Source organism: Dicentrarchus labrax, unplaced genomic scaffold, assembly GCF_905237075.1.
Source record: "Dicentrarchus labrax unplaced genomic scaffold, dlabrax2021, whole genome shotgun sequence".
NCBI lineage: Eukaryota > Metazoa > Chordata > Actinopteri > Moronidae > Dicentrarchus > Dicentrarchus labrax.
In genome coordinates this window covers 8,730,457-8,756,757 of record NW_026136713.1, presented here as the reverse complement: position 1 = coordinate 8,756,757, position 26,301 = coordinate 8,730,457, and the positions used below count along the sequence as shown (strand labels likewise).

Below are 26,301 nucleotides of genomic sequence, written 5' to 3'. Positions count from 1 at the left end.
GATTTAGCTCTCATGCAAGTGCCGAATTAGTCGGCATGAGGGAGCCTCTGTATGACAGATGTTTGACACTTGAAATCCAGCGGGACCCCTGGCTGAATGGAATCAGGGCAAATCAATGCAATCAAGCAGGTGTCTGGGGAAATGGGGACAAAGGGACACAGTCTGTCTGCCTGTTTGCTGGAGCTCCTGGCGAGGCTTGAGCTCCGGGTCTGCTTCTGCATGGAGTGGCAGCGAGCTGACTGACCTCACGAGTGCTACATTGCCTTGAGGTCCCCGCAGATGCCTCACAAAGAGCCCAGGCAGAAGTGCCTCGTGAACTTGACCATGCTGGATGTGTTCGATGCCTGGGCTCGCTTGCTGAGGAGGGTACACAACAACCGGGTTGAAGTGTTCAGTGTCAAGTCCCTAAAAAGCCCCCTGTCATTTTCTGTTAGGCCAAACATATCCTACAGGGCCTATCTGAAAATCCACTCCCTAAGCATGTCCCATCTAAAATCCAATGGACCCTCTTCCTCTGTTTTCTTTCAGCACAACTCCTTCTTCTTTTCCTTGCCACACACTCACTCCATTTGTCAGAGTTACCAGCCTGTGAGCGGCTTCTGAAGTGATCCATTTGTCCGTGAATACTAATTTATCAACCAGTCAGTGTATACATTGATCGGTTGGGGATAGGGTCCTATAGAGTACAGTGGGAAGTAATCGTGTTCATGCGATTGCATTCACCACCTGGATTAGTGGTAACTCAGGATGCAGATTAAAAACATACTGTAACCTGCATGCTTTATTATATTCCCACCAACCGAATTAACTGCTGGTAACTTCATCAGAATTTGAGAGAGTGTGTGTGTGTGTGTGTGTGTGTGTGTGTGTGTGTGTGTTTGTGTGTGCATATGGGGGTGTGTCTGAACTATAATGCATGAGATTTATTGCGATTTTATGTCCGCACTTGTGAAATTAATGATTTCAAAGGAAAATATTGCATTTCTTGTGAATGACACATTTTAGTTGAAATATGCTAATACATGGAATATAGACAGATGGCATCATAGTTGTAGCCGTCTGTCATCATATCATTGATGTCATTGCAGCAATACTGCAGCTATCACTGTAAATTGAATCTCATCGAAACGGCAGTTTATCTCATAGTGATTTCTTATTGAACAATAAGCCAGAAAGGAAGCAATGTAATTTTACATTGGTCACAGCATGCCGTTCTCAAAAGGGCAAATCCCTCTTGTTTTCGTTCCTCTTTCTCATCCGTCAGCATACTTGTAACATTCACTTTGTTCTGATGCATCAATAAATGTTCTCTTTTTAGGACAATGAAGCTTTAACATGGCTTTGCTATATGTTTCTAGTCTGCCATGCTGTTCTGCAGCATATCAGGACAACCCAGGTCAATAACATTAAAGGCTGAGAGAGTTGGTGAAAATACAACCCCTGTGATGCTGTGGTCTGCTCAGCCTTCAGGAGACATATTGATGCACAGTTATTTTGGTCAATAAGTCCTTCTGAGCAGAGGCCATCCTTATCCTTGAGACCGACTGCATGTGAAAAATGAGAAAGGGATGAGACCATGCATTTTAATCTGTCTATGGCGCTGTATCTTAAAGGGGGGAAGAAGGGATGTGAGTGAGAAAGGACCATGTGGGGGAGAGAGAAAGGAGAGATGCACTTCCTCTAACCCCATCTCAGTCTCACTAATGCTGTTGTTAACAATAAACCAAACCTCTGGTTATACTGAAACATAACACCTCCAAGCCAGAGAATAATGGCTTTATTGAAATACATACCAGGCTGACCTCAAAATGTATAGACAAACATTAAATCTCTAATTAGGAGATTTTGTGTTCACACATTTACAGATGTTACAATTTTTCCCCGTTTGAAAGGAAAAGTAAAATCTATGGGCTCAACCCATGGGAAGTACATGGCGGGCGTGTACTTTGTGTATGCAGTGCTTGGATGTGTGATAGTGTATATGTTGTGTGAGTGGGGTAGGGTTGGTGGGAGGGAGGGACAGAGGCAGTTAAATTGCAGGGAAAAATGTTAATGCTAACACAAGCTCTCAAACTAAAAATGAAAAGGAGTGGGATTTTTGTAAAAAGCTATCTATAACAAATGGCCTTGAATAAAACATCAGCACATCTATATTTTATAGCTTCCCATGTTTTCCTCCCGCTTCTGAAAGGAGTGAAAGTTTCTGCTCTTTCAGGCAGGTATAACCTCAGCTCATCACACTGAAAAGACAGCGTGATTCTTGAGAAATGTTGGGAGGTTTGTGGTGTCCAGATCTGTGGTGAGATTTCTTCCGAGTTTAAAAGTTCAAGGAAGGAGCTCTGAGTCAGAGGTTTAATAGTATTTACCGGCTGTTTGATTCCAACCAAGTTTAATCAAATGAGGATAAAAATATTTGCAACATAGCCTTTCGCACCATATGTCAAAGACAGTATTAGTATCTAATAAATAGCTTGCCCATTTTTGAGTTTTGATGTTGCTGTTGTTGTTTTTAATGATTCATGTTTGATGTGAGTGAGATCATATCAGCTCGATGGGATCAAGGACCAAAGCAGTTCACCTCTCTCAAACACAGCATTTCACAGGTTTAATATGCAGTCCGAGCCATATTCCAGTTTAGGAATCACAGAGTCAGTGAAATGGAACAAAGTGAATTGCTGGCTGGGGCCTTTGAGCCTCTATCCTTGTTTGAAGTCTCTCTCAATCCCTGCCGAGTTCAGAATACATTGTCCAGAGACACGATCAAACTTGGCAGCTATTGATCCCTTCCCAAACCAGGCACAAAACTTACTGAACATGTTAACAACTTCGGAATGAGTATTTTAATTTTACATGTCTTTGAAAAGCCCACTCAAGTCACAGTGCTCAGAGTGAATCCAGTCAAACATGGTGTACGCAGCCAACTACTATGTTCTCTTAAAATTCTAGCTGACCTCTGTAAGTATTCAAGTACCATCTCTTGGGACACATTAGAGCATTGACAAATATTGAAATACAATTATAAAAGGATGCATTAAATACATTTAAAAAGTTACTGAATCCCTCAAAATAGTCAAATAAAATAACTAAATAAATACAAGTTCATTATAAAGGTTAATTTGTAGACTTATGGTTAAAACCAAAATTGCTTACAATCCTCTGTTGCAAGTAAGTGTCACTCATAATGTGCTGTAGACTTAAGCTGTTGGTTTTATGATTTCAGTCTAAATACTGTCTGTCTGTTGCAATTAGTTTATAAGTCAGCTCTCAACACTGTGGTAATGTGTTCAACTTCCACTATATGTGCTTTTTTCTTTTTTCATAACAACAAAGCACTTCCAGTGATATGAAAACGGTATAGTAAATGCCATGAACTGATTGTCCCAAAATCTTTTAATATCTTTTTCCAGCTTGTCCTGTTAAGATCTGGATGATTGTACCAGAAAGCTCCCGTCTCAACTTCACAGAAGACTTTGGCAGGGCAACAAAGACAAGTCCTAATACTCTGGAAAAGGAGGTTTCTAACATGACACTTTTCAGTCGTTTGAAGGAGGCCGGAGAGAGATTTCTACGAGCTGAGTTGACTCCTCCAGATCAATAGCTCGTCTCTCTCGCCGAGACAACTGGTGTGGCATTTGAACCAGATAAAACAAGGGTTCCCCTCCACCTCACCTCTGAGAACTGAGCACTTCCACCAAATCCCAATCGGTAAAGAAGGATACAGATGAGTCCATCTAAATCCCCTTCTGAATCAGCTATAGACCCCCAGCGGTCAAAAAAAGGAAAAAAAATAAATCTGAAATCATCTTAAAAGGAAAGGTCCAATCTATGTAGGTTAATACTCACTGTTGCTTCATTTAGCTCTGTTGCAGGCCCACTGGGGCAGCTGTAAAAAGTTCTGGGAGCCAGAAGGCACAAAGGCTTTTATTTATTTATATGAGGGAGAATATATAGCGAGAAGCAAACTAGTGCAAATGATCTGAAAAAAAAAAAAAAAGAGTCTGAAGACGTTATCTTGTAGATTGTAGGATAACTGCAAGAAAAGGAATATGCCGCATTACCATTTTATGTGTAGCATGAATTAAATACACACACACAGCAGCCAGAATGTCTCTGATAACATGACAATATGTAAGATCATGATGTGAAATGAATGAGAAATGCTTCCTCCATCTTTCAACAACCACCGGCGATGTATCCTTAAGCAAGGCACTTCATTCTTAATTACTTTAGTGAAGCTGCTCATTTGTCAGCAGTAGATGATGAGATGGGCTGGCAGAAGTAAAAGGTTGCACTGGCAGCGCTTAAGTGTGTAAATGTGTAACAGGGCATTTTCTATCAAAGAGAATGCCTGCTCAGCTAACTCTACATGAATAAACGTTGAAAAAGAAAATATAGGCCTAACAGTCTTACAACAGTTCATCATCTTTCTAACCTGTGGTCAGCCAATTATCCCGATCTTGCAACAATGTTGGACTTTTAACTCTCTGAACAAGGGTCCTCTTCTCCCTGGCATGTCAGCTTAGTCTTTCCCCCTGGTCGCTGATGACATTGTAACACTAATTACAGCTAATTGTTCTATGCTGAATGGATTTAGTCACATTGCAAATGATATGCCATTGGTCAGTGTCACAATGTTTCCACAGAAAAATTCAATGGGGAATGGAAATTTGCACAAATGAATGTAATTAAGAAGCACATTCATTACTTCTAATTGCATATGAGAACCCTCAAAGTGAAACTGAGATTGGACTCATATGAATAATTAATGCAGCTAACTGTACTGAACACTATGGCGTGGTTGCCGTCACATAATGATGTGCTAAAGTATTGGTACGAATGACAAAATGTAGTGTTACAGTTTTGTACCAAGGCTGGTCCTGCTTAGTTTAGCGCTCCAATCACAGCCATCCAACTTTTTTTTTTTTCTTTGTGCTTCCTCATGAAATCCCTTTATTCATGGGCAGATTGTGTCTAGACAGTTGAATTCCAATCTTAGTGCAAGCTTGGCGTTGGCTGCCAGACATACAGGGTAGAGTTGGAGTAAAAGTATTTAAAATTCAAGTGGTCCCAACGTGTTTGGCACACTAGATCAAGTCAAGTGGCCTTTTCCAAAGACAAAAAAGGGCAGTTGTAAATCAGTCAACTGGAAACTCAGTCTGAGAACTACTATGAAAATTTTGGGCCTACAGAAATCAAAGAGTTGAGAGCTTAACCCTCACAAAGTATGAACTCAACAAGCCTTTAATCAGATTATTTGTCTACTGGCATCATGAATTATATAATGCACTATAAAAGCCTTAGACACAAAATTGCTGCAAAACTACTTAAAAAGTTAAAAGAAAAATAAAACAAAATCATTGATTCAAATCTGTTACTCGATGAAGCAATTCCCTTTAGTAAAAAGTCTGTAGTTTTATAATACCGTGCGGCACATTTAAAACTATAATCTTATTATACTTGCAGTGTTTAAAAAGGATTGGCTTATCTTAATAGCAGATTTAGATCTTACACAGACAAGGTGTAAGCTGGTCATTTGAAAGCCATATGCCACAGATTAAGATACGGCACTATACCATACAGCTTTTTCATGTTTCTTCCAGAGACTAATGTACTACTTCAAAACTGCCTTTAGTGAGCTGCTTGTAAGTGGGCAAAAGCACAAGCTCTTACAGCCCTCAACTCCAACAGCAGGAGCAAGAAATAAGTATATTACGAATCGTCCAGAGAACAAAATTGTGTATTGTTTGAAAAATGTGAAGGATTTAGACCGAGGGATTTGCTCCCACTTTGCTGCACTTTGTCTCAGGGCTTACCACTGTTCGCTTGTCATGACATGATGATTCCAATCATTCAGCAAAAGCCTTTCAGGACATTATCAAGCCAACATCAACTGAACAGCACTGCCAGTCCAAATTTAAGAAATACATACAAATAAAAACACAGGATTTAATTATTCAGCGTCAACAAAGGTTAACTGATCATAACTCATCAAGTGCAGTAACATCACTCAGAACAAGTACAATGCTTATTTCTGTTAAAACAACGACAAAATCCACAGGACACAATGTCCGAGCCAAGATGGATCAAGAATGATATTTTCATCAACTCAATGCTTTTAGTAGTCAACATAAAACTGTGTTCTTAGTGACTCCAGGAAATGTCAGTCACTTCTGATGCCTAGAAGGTGAACTTCTGTAAAAATGTGCTGAAAACTGAGGATGCCACTGAGTTACTATATAAGAGAATGTCAACTGAAACAGCAGTGTGCATCAGTCTCATTTGAGGGAAGAGATGCATTGCATATCATTATGCATTCCTGTTTTTGATGTTTTGATGAACTGTTGCAATTTGGCCAAAAGGGACAGGTACGATTCATCATGACTAATTGTTCTGGATGTGTAGTTCTGTAAAAGCCAGCTGTCAGATGTATGGGGGTTGGACCTAAAAACACACATGCTAATGACATTAATTTCCAGCTTTTATCTATTTGTTGAGACAGAGGAGGAAATATCAAAACCTTGGGAACAATGTGTGACAAAAGAGGTGACAGCATAAGAATGATGACGGGATGGTGAAGTAAGCCTGGAGGGGGAAGCAAGAGCCCATAAAATGAACAGCCGCCTAACTCATAAATAATAGAAACATAAAATGTCATATGAACTTTATTTCAAGAGTGGGTGGTCTAATAAAGATGCAGGTTTAAAGAGGAGTTGAGAAATTCATTGTCATAAGAAGGCCACATGGCTTGCCTTTGGCACAGACAATTATTCAGTGCAAGTTGACATTCAGTCCAAGCTGAAGCACCTTTACAAAACAATACAGAGACTCTACAAGTTCTCTTCCTACCATCGCTTGAGTCTTTCAATCTCTCAGCTCTATTTCTTCCTTTCCACACGAAGTCATCCCATCTCCTCTCCCCTCTTTCCAGGTTTCCTTGTTCTTTCTGCTTTACAAATTGAGACGACATGATAAGAGATTGCCACCACCATGCCCGCCTGGTGCTCATTGATAAAACCATATCTAATCCATCTTAGGCCCCCCTCTGTCACCAACGTGCTCATCTCTGAGACGGTCAACATGCACAGGATCCATCTCTCTTTTTGAGAAAGTAGCACAGAGTCGGAGTTTATCTTTAAACTGGTGGTAGGAGAAAATGGAGCCTGATGAGTCAGACGACTTTCACTCTGTCTGCAAATGATGTGAGAGAGTGTGTGCAAGCTTGTCAGGTGCAGCTAAAAGCAAATTAAATAACTTTTGTGATTTTACTGTAGGTGTGAATATATTGTAAGTGTATTTTTGATTAAATTATATAAATACAGACTTCTTGTATTTCCTAGAAGCCTACAACGCAAGCAATAATATGTAAAGGTGCACAGTTCTACATATATGTCATTATATATGATCAGAAAATTAATCAAATTACTTCATATGTGGTTTTTACACAACCCTCAACATCCTTTACAGTAATATAATTACATTATGAGATTTTTAACATTAGAAGCAAACAGCTATTTTATTGTACAGATATAGTGGAGTGATAAAGTTACAACAGACCATTATAAGGAGCTTAATGGTCGAATAGCAAAAAAAAAATTTCTGATATCCACCTACTAAGCCTAATATTAAACTCCAGTATTACACTTTCAGTTATTCTGTTAACACTCTCACTCTTCTGTGATTTTAATGTAGCAATTTGTAAAGGTACACATGCATCTACTACATTAGCATGGTCACAAATATTACCCCAGAGGGAAAATGGGTAATAAGTGCCGTATTTGAGTAAGTTTATGAAGTATGAGATGTTTATGTCACTGAATATTAATGAGATGATGAGCAATTGCTTCTGTATTTGAATGAATCACATATATGAATCATTGCTGTCACCATGGTGAATACATTAAAGAGAACAGCTGGGGAAGGATGTATGTGTTTGTATGTGAGTTTATACACGTGCCTGGTGTACAGATGTTTGTGTGTATGTGTGTTTGAAGGAAGATGCAGCTGGCTATCTTGCAAAAAGATTTCTTGCTGCTACTTGCAGTATCTTGTTATCAAAAATAGAAAAATCATGGGACGGGCCTTTGCATGTAAATGAACAGGGATCCATTGGCAGGATGTCACCCATCTTGTCTAATGTCTAACAAATGCATTCACAATCACACTCACACTGACACCCCGGTCTTGGACCTGTCAGCGCAGCTGCTGGGGAGGAAGATGCACCAAGAACTGTTGTCTCACTTACAGCTATGACACAATGGCTATACTGCACGTAGGTGTATGCAAAGCAATCTATTTCTACCTGTCCTGTTGATTTTTCTCTACTGGATAGAAGAAAAAAAACAGACATGTTTTTTTGACAGGTGACTCCAAGCAATGGCTATAAGCATTTCTGGAAATGATACACAGGGGCCACAGGAGTAGTGAAGGTCTGCACCGGCCTGAACCTCGACTCAGTCTTCAACAGATGATGCAGGGTTACCTCCAGAAAATAAAATCTGATTCACCAGGACTAGAATATCCAGCTTGAAGTGTGTGTGTGTGTGTGTGGTTGGGGGGGAAGGCTGGTTAGTGACAAGGACACATTGATAGGGGACTCAGAATAGCCTTGTTCATGTTAAGGTGGAGCAAAAATCATTTCATGCATGCTGCAGGCTTTGGATCTCAACTACCACTGGAAAAACCAGGGTCCTCTGTGGTGTGTCTTAAGCACACTTCTTTCCCCCCTCAGCCAGTTATTTGAGCAATGATTTAAAAAGAAAAAAACCCTCTGTTGTATATGTATGAGGTTGTGCATCCCTGCGTTCAATGGAGCTTTTTATGGAGAACATCATTGGGCAGTAAGCCATGCAGTGACAGCTGTCTTGTGAATCATTTGAATAAATTCAGCAACAGAGTTCCAACTTCGGAGGTATAATTCCCCTTACGTTGTACAGCTTAGCACTGGGCAAAATTTACAAAATTCAGCCTTACAAAATTCATTGTCAATAACAAATGCACCATTGTGCTAGTTACACCCTTGATATTATCCCGCACTCCCATGACAACAAATTAACTGCTTGTTTTGACCAAATAACATTCATTTGCATGTCTAATATGACCAAGACGGTTTTTGATTTTAAATCTCAAAACCCAGACCACGTGATAAAAACACATAATACATACAACAGTTTATTTCCGCCTCAGTTTAACCCTGCATCTTGGTTGACTTCTTGTACAATAAAACTGTTGTCTGAAGAATGACCTCACAAAAAAACAGCATGTATAGCAAACCACATTTTATGTGTAACTAGCCATGTTATGTGACAGAAAGTGATCTCTTGTTAAGTGTTTGCAAGGCTGTATTGTTATTATGACAATCACAGCTGTAATCTCAGTAAATGATTTTACTGTCTAAAAACACAGATGGCCACTTGTAAATTACATTGAGGGAAGTCACCCTAAAAAATCCCCAAAAACTATAAAAAAGGAAAAACGTGAAATAACAGATTTGCCTGCTGTCTGAGCACAGCAACACTCAGTACTCACTAGATTCAGGGTCTGAGTTTCCATCTCCCTCAGTGCGGCTGTTAGGTGATGTTTGCTCATAGTACTCCTCCTGGGGGAAGCTGACGGGAAGAGGCTGGGTGGTGCTGGCTGTACTGCTAGGCTCTGGGTCTCCCAACCCACTGTCACTGCAGCTCTCCTGGGAACCATCTGGAAGATGGAACGTCACACGGCGCTGGGTCTGGAGCAAACCAACAAACAAGAAATGTTTTGTTAGGAACTGTTATGTCCTGTTTAAAATTACAGGAAAAGAGTTTAAATAAAAATACCTAGGTACGGTAGTGTACTGTGTAAAACCTGTTGTCAAAATGGTGGAACAAGCTCCTTATTGATATAAGGCCAGCAGAAACACATCCTGAATACAGTGGAGAATAATAGAATTGTGTGGTGCTCACAGCATTAAAAAATGACATTAAAAAAAAACAAGCAACAACAGCAAGTCAAGGTACTCAAGATAATCCACAGAAGAACAGTTTTCATAGCATGTTTTTGCTATAGAAACTAGTTCCAATGAAAACTCTGAGGTCTGTCTAGAGTACCAAGGACATTCCTTCTGGAGAAACGCGTTGTTGTAGAATTTTTAAAAATGTAATATTTCAGTGCTTTGAGCGCCACAATTGAAATTCCCTTCACCTCCATTTTATTGAGGTGAAGACAGACATCTCACAGATATCTCAAAACCTTGGCAAATAAAACCATAATTGTCTGCAGATATATCACCACAGTTATAAATGAGAAAACATGTTTGTTTTTGTTTGTTTCTTTGTTTTGTTCGAGTGGACCAGCTTTGTGCCAAGCAGTAAACTTCTTTCACCACAACAAAATATTTAAATGTAAGCCCTCCTTATCAGTCGTTCCAGTACCTTGCTATTAAATAAAGTCTGTTGATTCCATGCACCTTGGTCTTAAAGAAATTATCCTTTATAAGTATTTCCTAGAGAGAATCTTGGCACACCACCACTGACAAACAAAGATTGTTAATATCATCATGACTGGTGACAACAATGCTCGTTTATGGGTGAATGAGTATTTACAAGGGAAATCCTTTCCTAATTGTAGTGTTGTAGTTACACGCCCTGCACTGCATCCGTTATCTTTACCTGCTTTTAGTTGGAAAATATGCCAAAATTGCATCCTGTCACCAGAGGGACTAATTGAAACTGTGACCTCATAACCCAAAAATGATTTCTGGTCTGTTGAGTCTTGCGAATTACTTTTCAGATAATAAACTGACTGTAAGATTTATAATTGAGACTTCCCGGCCTGATAATAGATGGGATGTGTATTAGCAGGTTGAACTATGTCCTAGTTTTCCTTCTCACCCAGTTTAGACACAAAAGAAGTGGAAATGTATGTGGAGGCTGAGACTTTGATTTGTAAAGTCTTGGGGATCACAGGAGTGTGGGCATTTTCTTCTGAAAGGTGCAGGCCTCTTTGATTTCTCTGGAGGTTTACAGAAGTTCATGTTGCGACCTTTCTTTGGAGCTAAAAAAGAAAACACATCCTCTATGTAGTGATGTCTACATGTTAGCAATTCCTCCAGAAAACAAACCACACAGTTACAATCATTTATATTGTAAGGCACACTGGGTAATAACGGATTCCATTTTTTACATTTGTTTTATTTTTTTTATATCTTTTGCTTGGAGTTTGACAAAGAGGAAAATGAGGAACGAGGAGATCTAACTTGGCTTTGAGGTAATATCTGTAAAACCGAGCATTGCTGCAGTGATATATATTGTAGCTTGAATTCATGTCTTCACATGATTCCCAGAGTAACATCACTGTATAGGGGCATAAAACACATAAAATATAATTACGCCCTCAGCTTCGGTTATTGCGGTGAATTTTATTCGTGCCATTATTCAAACTGATAAGAGATTTTTTTTTGAGAGAGAGAGCAAATACAACTGTAGCGCATATGACTATCTTGATTTTCTTCATCACTATAGAAATAAAAGCAATATGCAAGTCCTGAATTAAAAACATCATTAACACATGCTCCTTTAAGCTCAGGAAGAGGAGATGTCTCTGTGCGAACATATTTTTCGTTAGCCACCATAGTGCGTAGATAAAGCGCTTATTGTTCTTTGATAAGACTAAATAAGGCTTGGAAAATAGGAGAGAGGGAGAGTGAAATAAAGTCTGGCACTAATGAAGGACAAACTGCCAAAAACCAAGAGCACAAAAAGCTTAATTTAAAAACTATCAGAGAGGGCTGACTAACCTAAATCCACACAATTAGCACCCTGAAAGCACAACTGAGTGGTTTTCAATGCTGTGATGTTGAAACAGCTAGCTAAATATTCTATTTACTTGATTCATCTAGATCCTGAGGCCACAAATCACTGTGTGTGAGTGTTTGCGTGAGTGTAAGCTGGTAAGAAAAAGAAAAAAAAGGGCATGTAGTCAAAGGACAGAAACATACAACCTACCAGTCATGTTTGAGATAACAACTAAAAAAATACAAGCTTTCTGTTGCTGTTGTTTCTATTAACCGAGGGCTAATCCTAAGGAAGTGAACAAAGGAACAAAACTACAACCGTTTCATGTTTCATATTTTTTATATTAAGGTTGGGTTACCCTTCTTTTAGGAAATTTTCTACCCATTAGTACTGGGGAAAACACAGTATCGCATTAGTGCTTTATTGGCTCTACTCTGGGTCAATTTTAACTCAGTGTTTTTTAGTGTGCAAAATTAATCCTGTTTTTGCTGCGTGTGTTGTGACATCTTCTGCTGCCAAATTATGAGGTATATTTCTAAAGTTCTGTATAGAATGAAACTCCTTGTGCGGTTTTATTCATTTTCTAAGACAGTGAGGAGACGGATACCTTGTTGGCAAAATCATATAGTTCTGTGTGCCATGTTTTCCCACGCTTTCAAGCAGTCTAAATATCAACTTGTTCGCAAACAGCATTGGCAGCTGTTTCTCAAATTACTGGAGGATGCACGCAAAAGCAAAGTCCAGGTTCCAGCAAAAGAAAGAGCCCACTTACGGGAGGTTGGCAGCTCTACAAAAGGCATGCTTCTTCTCCACATGACTCTAATTATTGGAAACTTGCTCCAACAATGGCATCCAGAATCTATTAGAACAAACAGCTGTCCGTGACAATTAGGACACAATCATTTTGCATAAGGGAGTGTCCCCATTTTTAGACTGCTGTTTATTCAAGCCCATTCAAGTTGGTGCCAGATGTTAAGAAAAGCCTAATTTGATTTCACAAAGCACTTACTACTTGTCGTTCGGAGATACAATATTAATTACAATTAAATACCATTAATGAGTCTTAAATAAATAAAAGTTTTGCTCTCAGTGGTAATGACTAATGTGAATAAAACATTAATGTTGAAAGACAAACACGACAAACAAAAACAAACATTCGCAGAGGAGTCAAGGTGAGTGTTTTGCTAAGCATTATCACTTATTTAAAGAAGGTGCCAGAAATCTATAAAGCAAAGACAAGCTGCGGTAAGAGATATCAAGACCAAACAAAGCCCGTCCAGCCAGATAAAACACTGCCTTGAGAAGTATGTACACAGAGATAAAATGAACAGGAGAGATGCATGCCAAGTTCTACCATATAACAAGCCAACAAATCCAAAACCCTCCCTCTGGTAACCACCCAGACAATAGGCAGATGGGGCTGGATTCACGGGTTACTGGATTAGAAGTCCGTTATATTTAGATATAGAGCAGGAGAGGCCAAGTGGCTCCAACCTTGTCCTTTGGTAGGCAACAGCTCTTTTGAGTTTTATTATTTTATATACTTTTCCCCCAACTAACACTCTCCCGAAATAGCAAAGAAGTCAACGCTGCACAGAGAAGGACTTGGCTGACAACCACCTCACTTTGAGTGATAAACAGGGACCACTTAGGAGTGAATCAGGGGAGATTGGCTCTGCCATTTCAGATAAGGATCAGCTTGCGGGCACACCTAGACCTGCATAAATCTGTTCAGAGGAGATGGTGATTTGTCATGTCGCACATGTCTTATGTAGAGGGGGGGACAAAAAATAAATAAAAAAACAGCTGCAATGGCAAGGCATTTATCCAAAAAACACTGTCCCTATGTTCAGCTTGAAGTTTGCACAACATCTGCTTTTACTTTGTGGGATGTGTCCTTTCTTTTTGTACTTGCTGTTCCAGCGCTGCCTATTATGTGTGAGGTGATATATGCCACTGTGTGTGTGAAATGATGAGTTAGCGGGAACATGCAAGAAGGAGGTGATTCTAGCAAGTGGGCTGAGAGATTACTGGGTGATTTTTGACGAATAAACTGAATTTTTTACAAATTTCATCTGTTACTGAGTCATCTGCTATGATGATCTTATCTGTGCAACATGAACTACGACAGCATTAGTAATATGCCCCTGTCCTGGCAAAGCAGGGCTTACACTGAACTGAGATCAAATACTTCAGAAAACTAAAAAACTTTAATAATAAATGTTCAAATGTTACCAATGTGGCTTATATATAACCAAGCAACTACCAGTTGCATCATAAAGTTGCATCAAATAATATTAAAAAATAATTTGAGATGCTCCCCAACAACTAAGGTCAGGCCTAAACACATGTGGTGTGCAGAATTTCACAGAAGAAACATTTTCTGCTGAAACTGAAAAAGTTTGAGTCACATTTTATTGTGCAAAGTGCAGGAAGAACTCTGATAGTTCTACTCTCATTGACCAAAGACTAGTGAAATAGAACAAAGGGCAGATACCAATTGGATTTAATGTTAATGGTGTCTTGCAAGTGAATGCCCTTGAGGTGAAATGAACACGTAACAATGCTAACAATTATAGAGTTCACTCCCGGCAAAACCTTACAGTGCAGAGAAAGAAAAAAAAAACATTTAAATGGATGAAAAGAAGCTTTCAATGTTGATTTCTTATTGCCTGTTGGTCTTCATGGAAAAATATTAAGTTTGAGAGAACATTTCTATTACTATTTCAGTAAAACACTCCATAGTGTCGAGAAAAATAAATAAGTGGCATCATAAAAAAAACCCTTTCAGTCATATTCATGCAAGAATGTGGTTATGACAGTAACAAAGCAATTTTACAGAAAAATGTAAAATAAAATAAGTAGTCACAAGCAAGATCTCTAAATATTTATGCATTTTGTAAGGATTACAAGAGTTTCATAACCTTAATGCAGAATTTTCTCAACATTCAACCCACAGAACCTTTGCATTAATGTCAAGCTGAACTTTTCAAATGCCAACAACAATATGTATATGTCTAGCAAGGAAGATTATAGGTAATAGACCAAAAAAAACTGTAGTATCATGCTCTAATGATGCTTATGGAAATGCACATGCAAGAGAGAGCAGAGAACAGAGAGTGTAAGACTTACATTCACTGAGGTTATCTTGCCAAGTTGACAGGCCTCCTGCGAAGACAGAGGAACAATCATTTCACATCGTTGTCTGACTGTAACTCTACAGAGAATTTACTATGGAAATGGATATTTGGAGCACACAAAGGAAACTGCACTGGGAACTTTCCAGTCTTTTTAAAGTCAGTCAGAGTTCACAATTGACAACCTCATAGATTTGGGGATTTAAAGTCTTTTTTTAAGCTGGAATTGAGATTTAAGATACATATTGATTTCTTCCTCAGACTTAGAGTTGGTACAGCACATTTCTGTGCTCAGTCGGCACGCCGGCAAACCAGGCTGCAGAGTACACGCCCTCTCACAAGAAATGTAAAGAATAGGGCAAACCTGACATCCTGACAACACAAGCCATACAACTGACACTTTGATAAAGATGTTTTCTCTGCATGTCAGGGAGGAAAGTGAACAGAATATCAAATGAAGCATCAAAAATTAACAATAAACAGCGACAAGCTTCTAAATTGGGAACAAAAGACACCCGCAAGCCTGCAAAATAGCATCCTCTCTCTGGGGACTGAGATAACTCACAGAGAGATAAGAGTATTTAATTTTTAATCACCAATTTTGTTTTCTTTGTACTGTGTATAATAATGTGAGTACATGACTTGATTTGCAAAGAAAATAGAAGAAATCTGGCAGTGAGGAGGCACATAGACAGGGGAGAAGCAGGGAGGACTGCTGGGGTGGAACGGTAAAACAATGAACAGGAAACAAGTTCATGTCAACAGATTATCCCGCCATAATTGTTCACCAAGGGATGCTGCTACTGACTGAGCGATACAGCAGCACACCCAAAGCTATTCATCAAAAACAAAATGGAGCTTCATGGTGGACAACTAAACTAACTTAAAAATCATGGTCTCATATTCAGAAGATACTTCTTACTATACTCTTTTTACATACGTGTCATAGGTCTGTACAGGTTCTGTCTTAGAAGACTTACTATTTGACATGTCAACAATAAATCAAATGACTATATGAATGATGTCAACTCTAGTGACTAAACCACCAATTTCCCCTCATGAAGCATTTTAGCATCTTTCAGCTCAGTTTTTTGGTTTTCATACACCTTACCTTGCTAGAGTATTTTTTATATGTTTATATTTATGCAGATGTATATTTGTATTGTGTTTATTTGTATGGTAATCTTTTGCTTTTGTATACCCTGAGCATTATTGAAGTGTTTATAAATTATAAGGGCCTGAGCACCGATGGATGCTGAGATTGTTATTATTTCTTCTTGGTTTTTTTGGCAGCCGCAACATGCTCTGAATCTCATGAAATGCGACACAAAATTGAAGGAAAAGTATGTCTCATATGGGCGTGGCAAAAGGGCTCGACAGCGCCCCCTAAAGTGCAGTCCCTGCAGCATGTTTCATCAATATGTAATTTCCAGGTCTTATATTTTAACAAATTTCTCCTAGAGAATTGATCAGAAAGGACTTCATACAAAGTTAGCAACTATATAGTTGGTTAACACAGTGGAGTACGCTAAAATGCTAAAATTAGAAAAATGATTCCTAATGAATGACAATGTTTCTGTGAGTCTGCTTGATGTGTAAATATAGGCAACTGTTTAGTAAACTTTATATGGTGATATAATATGTCAATGTTGTGTTAACAGCTCGTTGTGCTTCCTACAAACTGCAAAAACATAAATTAATGCAGATTGAATGTCTATATATTGTCTATTGTACTATGACATATGGCACAAAAAAGCCCCCAACATACATCTGGTAAGTATGTTCTCAAGCACCCAGTCACCATACTCATTAAGCTTTACAGTATAAGAATGAATATTATTCATACTGTATGAACTTGCATACAGCATACTGCATACTGTCACTACACCGTGAGTTGATAAGGACATAAAATGTTTCTATAAATGTTTGAGAAGTTGCTCATTTGCATCCACTGACTGGTCATTTAAAGCAGGATTTTACTTGAGGCTGCCATCAGGCAGTTGTTTCTTCTACAAGTAATGTTTTATTCAACATCTCGTGACACACACTTCAAGTTAGAGACCTTGCCAACCAATTAAATATATGATAATGTACATGAGGGATCTGAGAAGGTGACCTATGGTTGTCTCATGTTAGATGACATTCAAAATAGTAGTTGTACATCTGATTGCTGGAGACCATAAATGTGTGAGTTTTCTCTTTTTTTCCTCCTCACTATTGGATTGGTCAATGACCTCCTCTCTGTATGTACGCCTCTCAGACTAGTGGTTTCAAAGCACCCATATGCAAGCCTGGGAGAGAGTTATGCTTAAGATAAGTGCATTTGTTGGTGAACCACATCAAAGTACAGAGGGATGTCTTAGCGAGCAAAGGCAGTGGAGCTCGAACCGAGCCTTTGATCACCCCAGGCACTCTGATCATTAAAATATTAGATAAATAATTGATTAAAAACACCAGACCTTATTGTGCTCTGATTCTGTATCCAAATTTGAGACCAAATGGCTGCACAATGAATAAATAACAAATGTAGGTAGTAGTAAAAGGAACATATAGTACATACTGTAGCATGGCATGCTTTGTCACCATGTATGCCAATAATTAAATCCGATATTGTTGTAAAGCATATTCTGACGACAGTGCAGTCTTTTGAGTTCCCTACAGTTCCAGCGTGACTGGAGACAGGTTGAAGTGCTGCAGCAACCCTTCCCCTCCAGTGAGGGTCTGAGCTATGATGGCATGGCATACTGGCACATAGTAGAAGGACTGGATAATAATACAAAAGCATAGACAGAAGGTAGGTAAGAGTGCATTCCAGCTGTGCGGAGGTGACTGGAGGGTAGCTAATATTACATCTGTTGTGGAAACCAAGCCCACAGTGTGCAAGAGAAAAACAATGAGCCCACTGTATGCATATCAAGGATATTAAAAAGACAATTTTCCATCAGCTTCTGTACATAGGCTTGTAAATCACTCCCCCTCAGTACATATTCATTTACATTTAGAGTATAAAATGAATTTAAGTTAATCAAGATTTATTCCAGTTTCACCTTAAAAAAACAGACCACATAGTTCTTTATTTATTGCTGTACATACCTCTCAAAATGCAAAGAAATCTTTGTAGTACTGTGTCATTTTTTGAATTTTAGAGGCTGACACAAAAGTCTTGGGTGATCAAGATAAAATAAAATGCCAAGCAAAGAGTAAAGTTTGCTCTTCAAAGTATTTGCCATAAGTGATGAGGAGGCAACAGCAAATATGTCAAACCTATTTACTGTAAGTGATTGACAAATCTGCTGCCTCAGCTAAAGTAAAAGAGTTACATAGAGTTTATGACGTGAAGCTCTTGTTTCATCAATCCCTGAATTCGAGCACAATTAAAAAACACAGCCGGCAGCCACTATATGTAAAACTAATAGAACTTATTTGTACAAAAACAAAAATAGCCAGAGGTGCTGTTCCCAGAGACAGGCATCTTTAAACACACAGCCAATCAAATAACTAAGGTCTTGTTATTCCAATTTATTTGATGAGATTTTTCCTGTTCTCTGTCAGCTTGATGACACAGAGGTCTGTCAACATGATATTACTGATTAATAACAATCAACTTCACGTTCCTAGTTCTCATTTTCAGCAATTACTACATCTGGTGTCACAATGATCTGCTGACTACACAAGGATATATTCCACTATATGATAATTATAAACCCAGTCTTTAACTATTTTTTATATGTTTTAACTGAACTGGCTGCACCCTGAAATCTGCCAGTAATAGGACAGTATCACAGTACACATCTTTGTTGGGTTATTCCATTAGCAATAAGTTCAAAGTAAAAAAATGTGGCCTTCCCTGCAGTTTGTGAAAATGATTTTAAAGTGTGTATGATGTGATAACTTCAAGCTACACTGAAAGCCTTAAAACACTTCATCCCTGGGGTCCCCATACTCCTAATAGTTTAACACTAATGAGATCTGCTGCTCCCGTCTCTACAGCCTCCCACATCAGTTTATTTCGCAGTGTAAATACCTTTGAAGGTGGGTAGAAGCATAGAGCAAGGCAAAGAGACATGCGATCTGGCCACAGTCTCTTGAGCTGCCAGAGCTCACCCTTAACGTATTTCACATTTGTTTTGACTCTGACTCAGAGGTTCATTGCTGAGGCTCACTGCAGTGTGCCACTGTTCAATTCAGCTAGTCTCCCTGCATGAAGTCTGTGAAAATAATGGTCAAGCAGGACTTGTCAGGACCGCTCGGCATTCCAGAAATGTCAGGGCAGTGCCACAGTCTATGACTTAAGCTGTTCATAGAGGGTGTGAGAAGAGCATGTGGCCTGCTATCAAGTGGTTATCCCCACAGATGAGATGGATGTGGCTGAATCCATCAATAGGGAAAAAAAGTCAGCTTTGTCATGTGGCCGTCACCGTCACACACATGCAGACATATGCACGCATAATACAAATATTCACAGTGGAAAACTTGGACGTGCATGCCATCTGCTCGTGTTCAGGCACAAGAGACGTGAATGTCTCAGCCAAGAAACAGTGGGCAGAGTTCAAGTTTACATCCCTTGCATTTCTGGCAAACGCAGCATGTCTTAGACAGCGTGATAAAACTGTTGCAAACAAAACACCTCCTCATCAAAAGGGGCTAATAAAGTCTTCAATATACTTAAGTGTAGCCTTAGATAAATAGAATCCCCATTTCCCTCTGCATTGGTGTTCAGTTGTCCAAAGTGTATTGATGTACTTATTGACATTCAATAAAGGGAAACCCTCTCAGCAAACCACACAGGGTGGTGTAAATCCTGTACTCTTCTTGCAAGCGCACAAGGAGCAACTTTACTTTAACACAATTACTAGACAGCAATAATGTCACAGTGTGTTCGAACCAATTTTGATTTACAAGTGGACAACATGTTGCCTTTTCATCAGCTTATTATTATTAAGTGGTCCGTATGTGTGTGTTTCCCCTGGACAGTCCCCCCTCTTACTCCGCTCTTAGTGAGGTATTGATCCTCCCAGTGTACCAGACCCTCCTGATTTCATTAGGCTAGCTGCTGTTAATTACTCCACACTCTAACCTTTTGCTGTTTCATTTGGACCGACAAATTGGGTGAATTAAAAAAAAGGGGAGGTAGGAAAAGGAAAGTAAAGACAGGGAAAAAAAGCTCCCTATAGCAGCTGCAGTGGTGGACCCCCTCCCTCTCTGTGGCGCTTGTGTCAGAATCCCAAGCGGCATAATAATTAAAAAAGTTCATCAATGTTCTCTTTGCTCATCAAATTATGCAGAAGGAGGCTACTCCAGTAATTGTTGCAGAGGATTCATTTACGAAAACCATACCAGCCAGATCTATGGTTGTCTGGGGAGTTGGAGAATTATGCCTTTTTTCACTTCTTTATGTATTTGTAAAAGGTTTTGCAGCTTCAAGCAGGCTGATCATTAAAAACACATTTTATTCATTTATGCGTATTTATTTACAAGGCTCATGTGACAGACATAACTAACTTCTACATTTTGTTTCACACCCCTTTTTACTGACACACCAATTTGTCTTCTTAGTGAAGGTATTAAAAGAGCATGATATGACACATTGCTGCAAAGTTATAATTAGACCTCATTTAATACCTTATGTCATGAGATTACATGAGCAGTGCGTGGCATCTAAAGCATACTTAAATCGCAGGGGAATGTAATTGATTAACCGTATGAGACTGGGAACCAGATGATGAGGATGATGCTCTAAATCCATGTTAAATCAATATAGCCACTTCCTACACGTTGAGGGATTATTGAGAGAAATTACTTCCAGCTGTGATTGCTGACTTATAGCATATCAGATCATATCTGGCTTGGTGCATCATTGTGTTGATGTGTACAAGTGAGTCAAAAACATTTCACCAGGTCTTCTTTAAGTTATCACCTGCTTTAAAGTGGGATATGTTTCAACAGGGGTACATTACCAACCAAGCGAGTGACATTTATAGGATCTTTTGTATCCTTAATATGAGAGATGCCCTTTCCTCAAGGTTGAGTACATTCTAGTTGAAAAGATTCTACATGATGCAGAAGGAGCCATTCAGAGTACTCCCTTTGGCTGAGATAATAACTTCATCATAATTAGCTTGTGGTGCTCAGGAGTGTTGAATTGTCGGTTGCAGTGGGATCTGGGCTGATTTATTGCTTGATTTAATTACGTATCAAAATTCAATTAGACATGCTTTCAACCAAATTCAAAGTGAGTTTTGTCAAGCTGTCCCTTGAAATCAGGCACGGCTTGAAGGACATCCTTCATAATGCAGTGACATCTAACTTAATAATTATCTCTTACTAAAAATCATTCATGTGCTAAAAGATGAAGATAGATAAAACAAAACAACAAAAAAATTGCTATGCCAGTTTTAGAGATGTGCTTTTTTACTCTTCTGTTACTTTCACATCTCAACTTACATCAAACAGCATCAAATAGTGCGAAACAGACCTGGATTCAGAAGTGATGTGAAGAGGGTTGCAGGTACTTTACCAAGTGAAGATACATGACAAAATGCTCTTTGAGGTTGACTACGGCTGAGGAAGTGTCTGGCTTTCTTTATCCACATCACTCACTGCCTGCTCACCCCCTTTTGCTCCAGACTACACTAGGGAAAAAAGGGGAGCTGTTTTGAATAAGTGTCACACCAGCCTCCAAGAGCTACATTGATCTTTACTACTATGCAAATTCAGGATGTCATGGTGTCTATGCTAAGAAGCCATGGAAGGCAAGCCATATTTCAGCCGGAGGTCCTTTACCAATATTGTAAATACACTCATTGACAATTTTATTAGGTACACCTTGGTATTACTGTGTAGGCCGCTTTTCGGCCCTTAGAACAGCTAGAACTTTTTTGAGGCATTGATTCAACAAGGTGCCAGAAATATTCCAGAGGGATTATGATCTATACCGACTTGACAGGGTTTGCAGTTTTTCAGTGGCGTAAATGCTGTGAACATACCACTTCGCCTCATCCCAAAAGTGTTTTATTAGGCTGTGATCTGGGGACTGTGCAGACCATTGGAGTAAAGTAAAGTAATTTCCTGGGCACCATCCTGAGACAATGACACATTATCTTGCCAGAAAATCCTTTTGAAAAAACAGTACACTGTCAATATAAAAGGTTGCACCTGGTCAGCAACAATGTTCAGCTGTATTTATAGAAGCAAAAATACCATAAATACAGCAAGTACTGGAAAGGCATGAGGCTTTGTTCTGCTTTCAGTCAAGCTCCTATTTGTTTGCTACGATATTTACAATAAGTATTCATTGAAGTGCAGAATGAACACGTTGCACTTTATTACCAACAAACCATAGATTTGGCCACCTTGGTAAATGTTTTATCATGCTAGCTTTTTACTTTTTTGCTTTTCTTATGTTACAACGACATGTTCAACAATAATGCTTTTATTGTTACAATGCACAACAACTAAACAGCTACTCTACTTTTGAGAATATGTCACTGTCCTGTTTTCCAGGGTTGATGCAAGATGACACACAAAAGCATGATTTTTTTCCCCAGATTCACTCCCTCAATTAACACATCCCACCTACTGTATCTTTACTTGACTTGATCCTTCCCTAGTTTGGCAAAAGCATGGCAGCTGCAGCTGTCATAATGGATGACAATCTTGTTAATGCGTAACAATAACCCCCATCTCCCCACCCCTCAGGAGCAGTGTATCACAGTGTATACTATATTATGGTTCATATGTTTGCTATTTTTTGTTGTTGCTATTATGATAACCAGTTTATGTGCATCTACAGGAAATTAAGACCTGCCACCCGGCTTAGAAGTTGCCGGTGGCTCAAAAATAAACCGAAAAGATGGACAGGAATAAAGTAAGCACCTCGGAGACAGTATCACTAGGCCCTAGTGCATTTCAATATTATCCACAATGTTACACTTACTATGTGCTGACAAAACACTTAGCTACACCCACATCCTTTCTATACATGGTTGGCTGCCAGTGGCAGAAGGGAGGATCTTTGTAGGTTTTAGTGTCCGTGATACTAGGTTGCATTACAGATGATTGGACTTGGGCTACATCTTTTTTATAATGATAATTTCTGCTACGAAAAACACTTAAATATGCTGTGGCTTGAAGAATATGGGATATTTATGGGCCTAATTGTGCCAAAAAAACATTTCCCACCACATTACTTCAGTAACCTCAACAACAGGGGATAGATCCATGGGGTTTAAATTCAATTTTGATCATCTGAATGTTTCAACAAAAAACAAGAAACAAGGATTTGTAAAACAAGTAAAGATTCTTCCACTCTTCAGAGATCGTTTTAATGATCATGTGCCTATACTGAAGATGCAACATGTCCATTTTAAAGTCCAATTGTCTCCCCACTTGTGTTCAGATTTTCACACTGCCTCAACACTACACTACTATTTCACTAAATAGGATAGTTTGCATCCGAATCAGTAAAGAAAAACTGGTGCAGCATTTTAATGTGTTGAAAATAGACATGCTGTAGATGATGTTGAAGTTTTAGCTGGACAGTGAGTGAACCTCTCAACCCATGTTCTGTCTGCCTGCATGGTGAGTCACAAAGGCTTGACTCACAGTCTGGAGGAGTGAGCTGCATTAATGGGGAGGTGCGTTAAATAAAGTGGCCATTAAGTGTACTGTCAAATAGGAAACATGGTGGAAGAGAGAATGGAAAGCCCCTCGATGTGTCAAAACTTCAGTTTATCCAGATTTGCCAGTAATATGAATTGTTCATCCGTTTGATCTCTCCCGCATTGAAATGTCTGACAGTTTTCTTCATTGAGACTGGCAGAGGCATTGTCCATAGATTGTGATGTGCAATGACATACTGTATCACAGGCTCATGTTTGAAGCAAAGACCCAGAGCCTCTGTCATTCACTGACAAACATGAAGGCACAATGATGATACTGATTAATGATTTCCAGAACATTTATGGAAATGATCTCCTGATAACTGTGAGTTGCTTCTGACTTGAATTTAAAAACACAATTGATATCCAAATGGTTAGCTGTAATGTCATTCAGTTCATGTCATCTGGGTTTCAAATGTATTCACTGCCATTCTTCACACATAACTACAAGCATAAGGATTTCACAAAGAAGCTTGTGAAACATTAACAATCCAAACGACTGTGGCCTTGTTCATTTCAATGAGAACCTCAGAACACAGAAGTGATAATACTTTATTAATGTCTCTAAGAATAATAGCCTTCTCTCTGCTGGAGTGTTGACGGGGCTAACTTAAAAAAGACTACATGTATTGCTATTCTCGTTTTATGTAATCTGATCATTACACAGGGATCAATTTTTGTCTTTAGATATCAAATTTATCAAAGAGATAAGTGCATTATTAGTTACAAGTAAGAAAATTCAATCATTGCTGTTATTTACAGAGTGGATCACAACTATAAAATGTTACTGTATCTCAGACTAAAGAAAGACATCTTTTAAGTCCAGTTAGATAAATAAATCATCATACAGCTTTTGCTGTGTTATTCCACTTTTCAAACAACGACAGTAATAGCTATTCTTACCATGGCTAAATGAAAGGAATGTTTCTCAGACATTAAGCAGCTCATACAAGTGTAGTACTGAAAGACAAGCGTTTTAGCCCAGTTAGACTGATTATCACTGTTGCAATTTTATCATCAGCAACACTCTTTGTATTTATCACACCTCACAAGTACATTTTGAGAGTCTCAATGATACTGTTAAGTGAAAAACAGTGCGACTGTTAGTGGGTTTTTAATATTCTAAATGAGGTCTTTTTTGCGCAGTATCATTCTTTTTAATTTGCTCTTTACTATGGACAAAACAAGTAGAGATGGTGCAGGTCGTAAATGCCCATGACACCCAGGCAGGCCGTATGTCTGTTTTTCTACCAGCGAGGCTAACGAACAGACAGCAAAATAGGCCAACAGACATGATCGTTTAGAGGGAACAACTGCATACAAAGGAAGAAAAACACAAGTTGCTGCTTACTTACAGTAACATTCAATGTACCCACAACCAGGAACTACTTTGACCACTGCTGCTGCCGATAAAATATTAACAGTCAACATACTCAATATTTAGAACAGTGCCTCTTCCACCGTCTCCAGTGAGAGCAATGCCAAGTTCATGAATATTTTCTCAGGTAATCCATATGAATGTGAAAGCCAAGCGAGACGATTACTTACCGTCTTTGGTTGCAACAAATCCTTGTCTACATAAAGTCTATATATCTACATATTGTTGGCAGTTGCTGGAAGTTAAGCATTTCTGCATATACAGTGAAAAGGCAGTAAGATTAAATACTGGGTCAGGACACCATTTTCCCTTCTATGTTCCCTAATAGTGACTTGTACAATGTAGAAAATACATTTTATTAAACATTTTTTCTCAACTGAAAACTTTTTTCCAATATGTAGTGTGACTGTCAACTCATGAGAAAGAACACAGACAATTCTTCTTGCAACACTAGTGGCACAGTCTTGGTAAAACATTGATAAAGCACAGAGACAAGGCTCACAGTCATATCCCCATTTGCTCCATGCATATCTTCCTCAAATATGTTGATGTCAGTTTTTCTGGCAGCGCAGCCAGTTAAAAGTGTGCCATTGATGTAATTCAAAAGCCACTGAGTGCAGAGCTGTCTCTCTTCCCCAGCCTGCCTCACCCAACTGGGGTCCATCACCATCACCAAAACAAACTTCTCCTTGCTGCCAGGGTAATTTTTCCTTCTCCTCCACTGCTGAGCACCAGTCATATTAATATCTTTGTAGAAGGCAAATGTGTGCTCCAGGAGGCCAGTCCCATGTGCTTTTTTCCCCAAACCTCTTGCTGTTTCTCTGGCCACAGCCAAGTGCATTAACATATGTTCTCACAGTGCACAGTGCTACTCTGCATTGGTAAATGCCTTATTACAGCAAGACCGGCTCTGTGTTCTTCCATTGAATATCCATAAGTAGTAATACACAGCCATATCTGCCCACTCAGAACAGTAGGGATGTGTCTCACATGACAGGGGGGCTCCTTAACATTTAGTCAGAGGCCCTCTTTGTCAAATTGATATTCCTCCCACTCACAGTAATGGTGGGTGGTAATAATGACAAATAAAGGCAATATTGCTACTGCATGGTACACACTGAGTGTAATAAGGTCATCTGCTGGTTTTGGTTTTTTTTTCTCCCATATTTATGCCTTTTTAGCATGCAGAGTCAAATTCTCTCAGTATGACTTACATCTCCAAAGACTACGCCAGTGTGAAATATTCAAAGGCAGAGGGTGAGAAAAATATCCTGAGTAATGCAGCATGTTCTTGCCTAAAGAGCTTACACGCTTGTAATCATTTCCAAACTGCAATTTCCTCTTATTATTCCATTTGT

General features: G+C 39.0%; 1 protein-coding gene across 1 annotated transcript in view; it reads right to left on the bottom strand.

Moving 5' to 3' along the window:
• Positions 1-26,301, bottom strand: part of pcdh11 (protocadherin 11) — a 130,792-nt gene that overhangs the window by 40,790 nt on the left and 63,701 nt on the right. Inside the window, exons 5-6 of the mRNA XM_051419516.1 lie at positions 14,901-14,936; positions 9,526-9,724 (exon numbers count right to left, since the gene is read on the bottom strand). Of these exons, the coding sequence (XP_051275476.1) occupies positions 9,526-9,724; positions 14,901-14,936 (235 nt within the window). The remainder of the gene's footprint in view (positions 1-9,525; positions 9,725-14,900; positions 14,937-26,301) is intronic.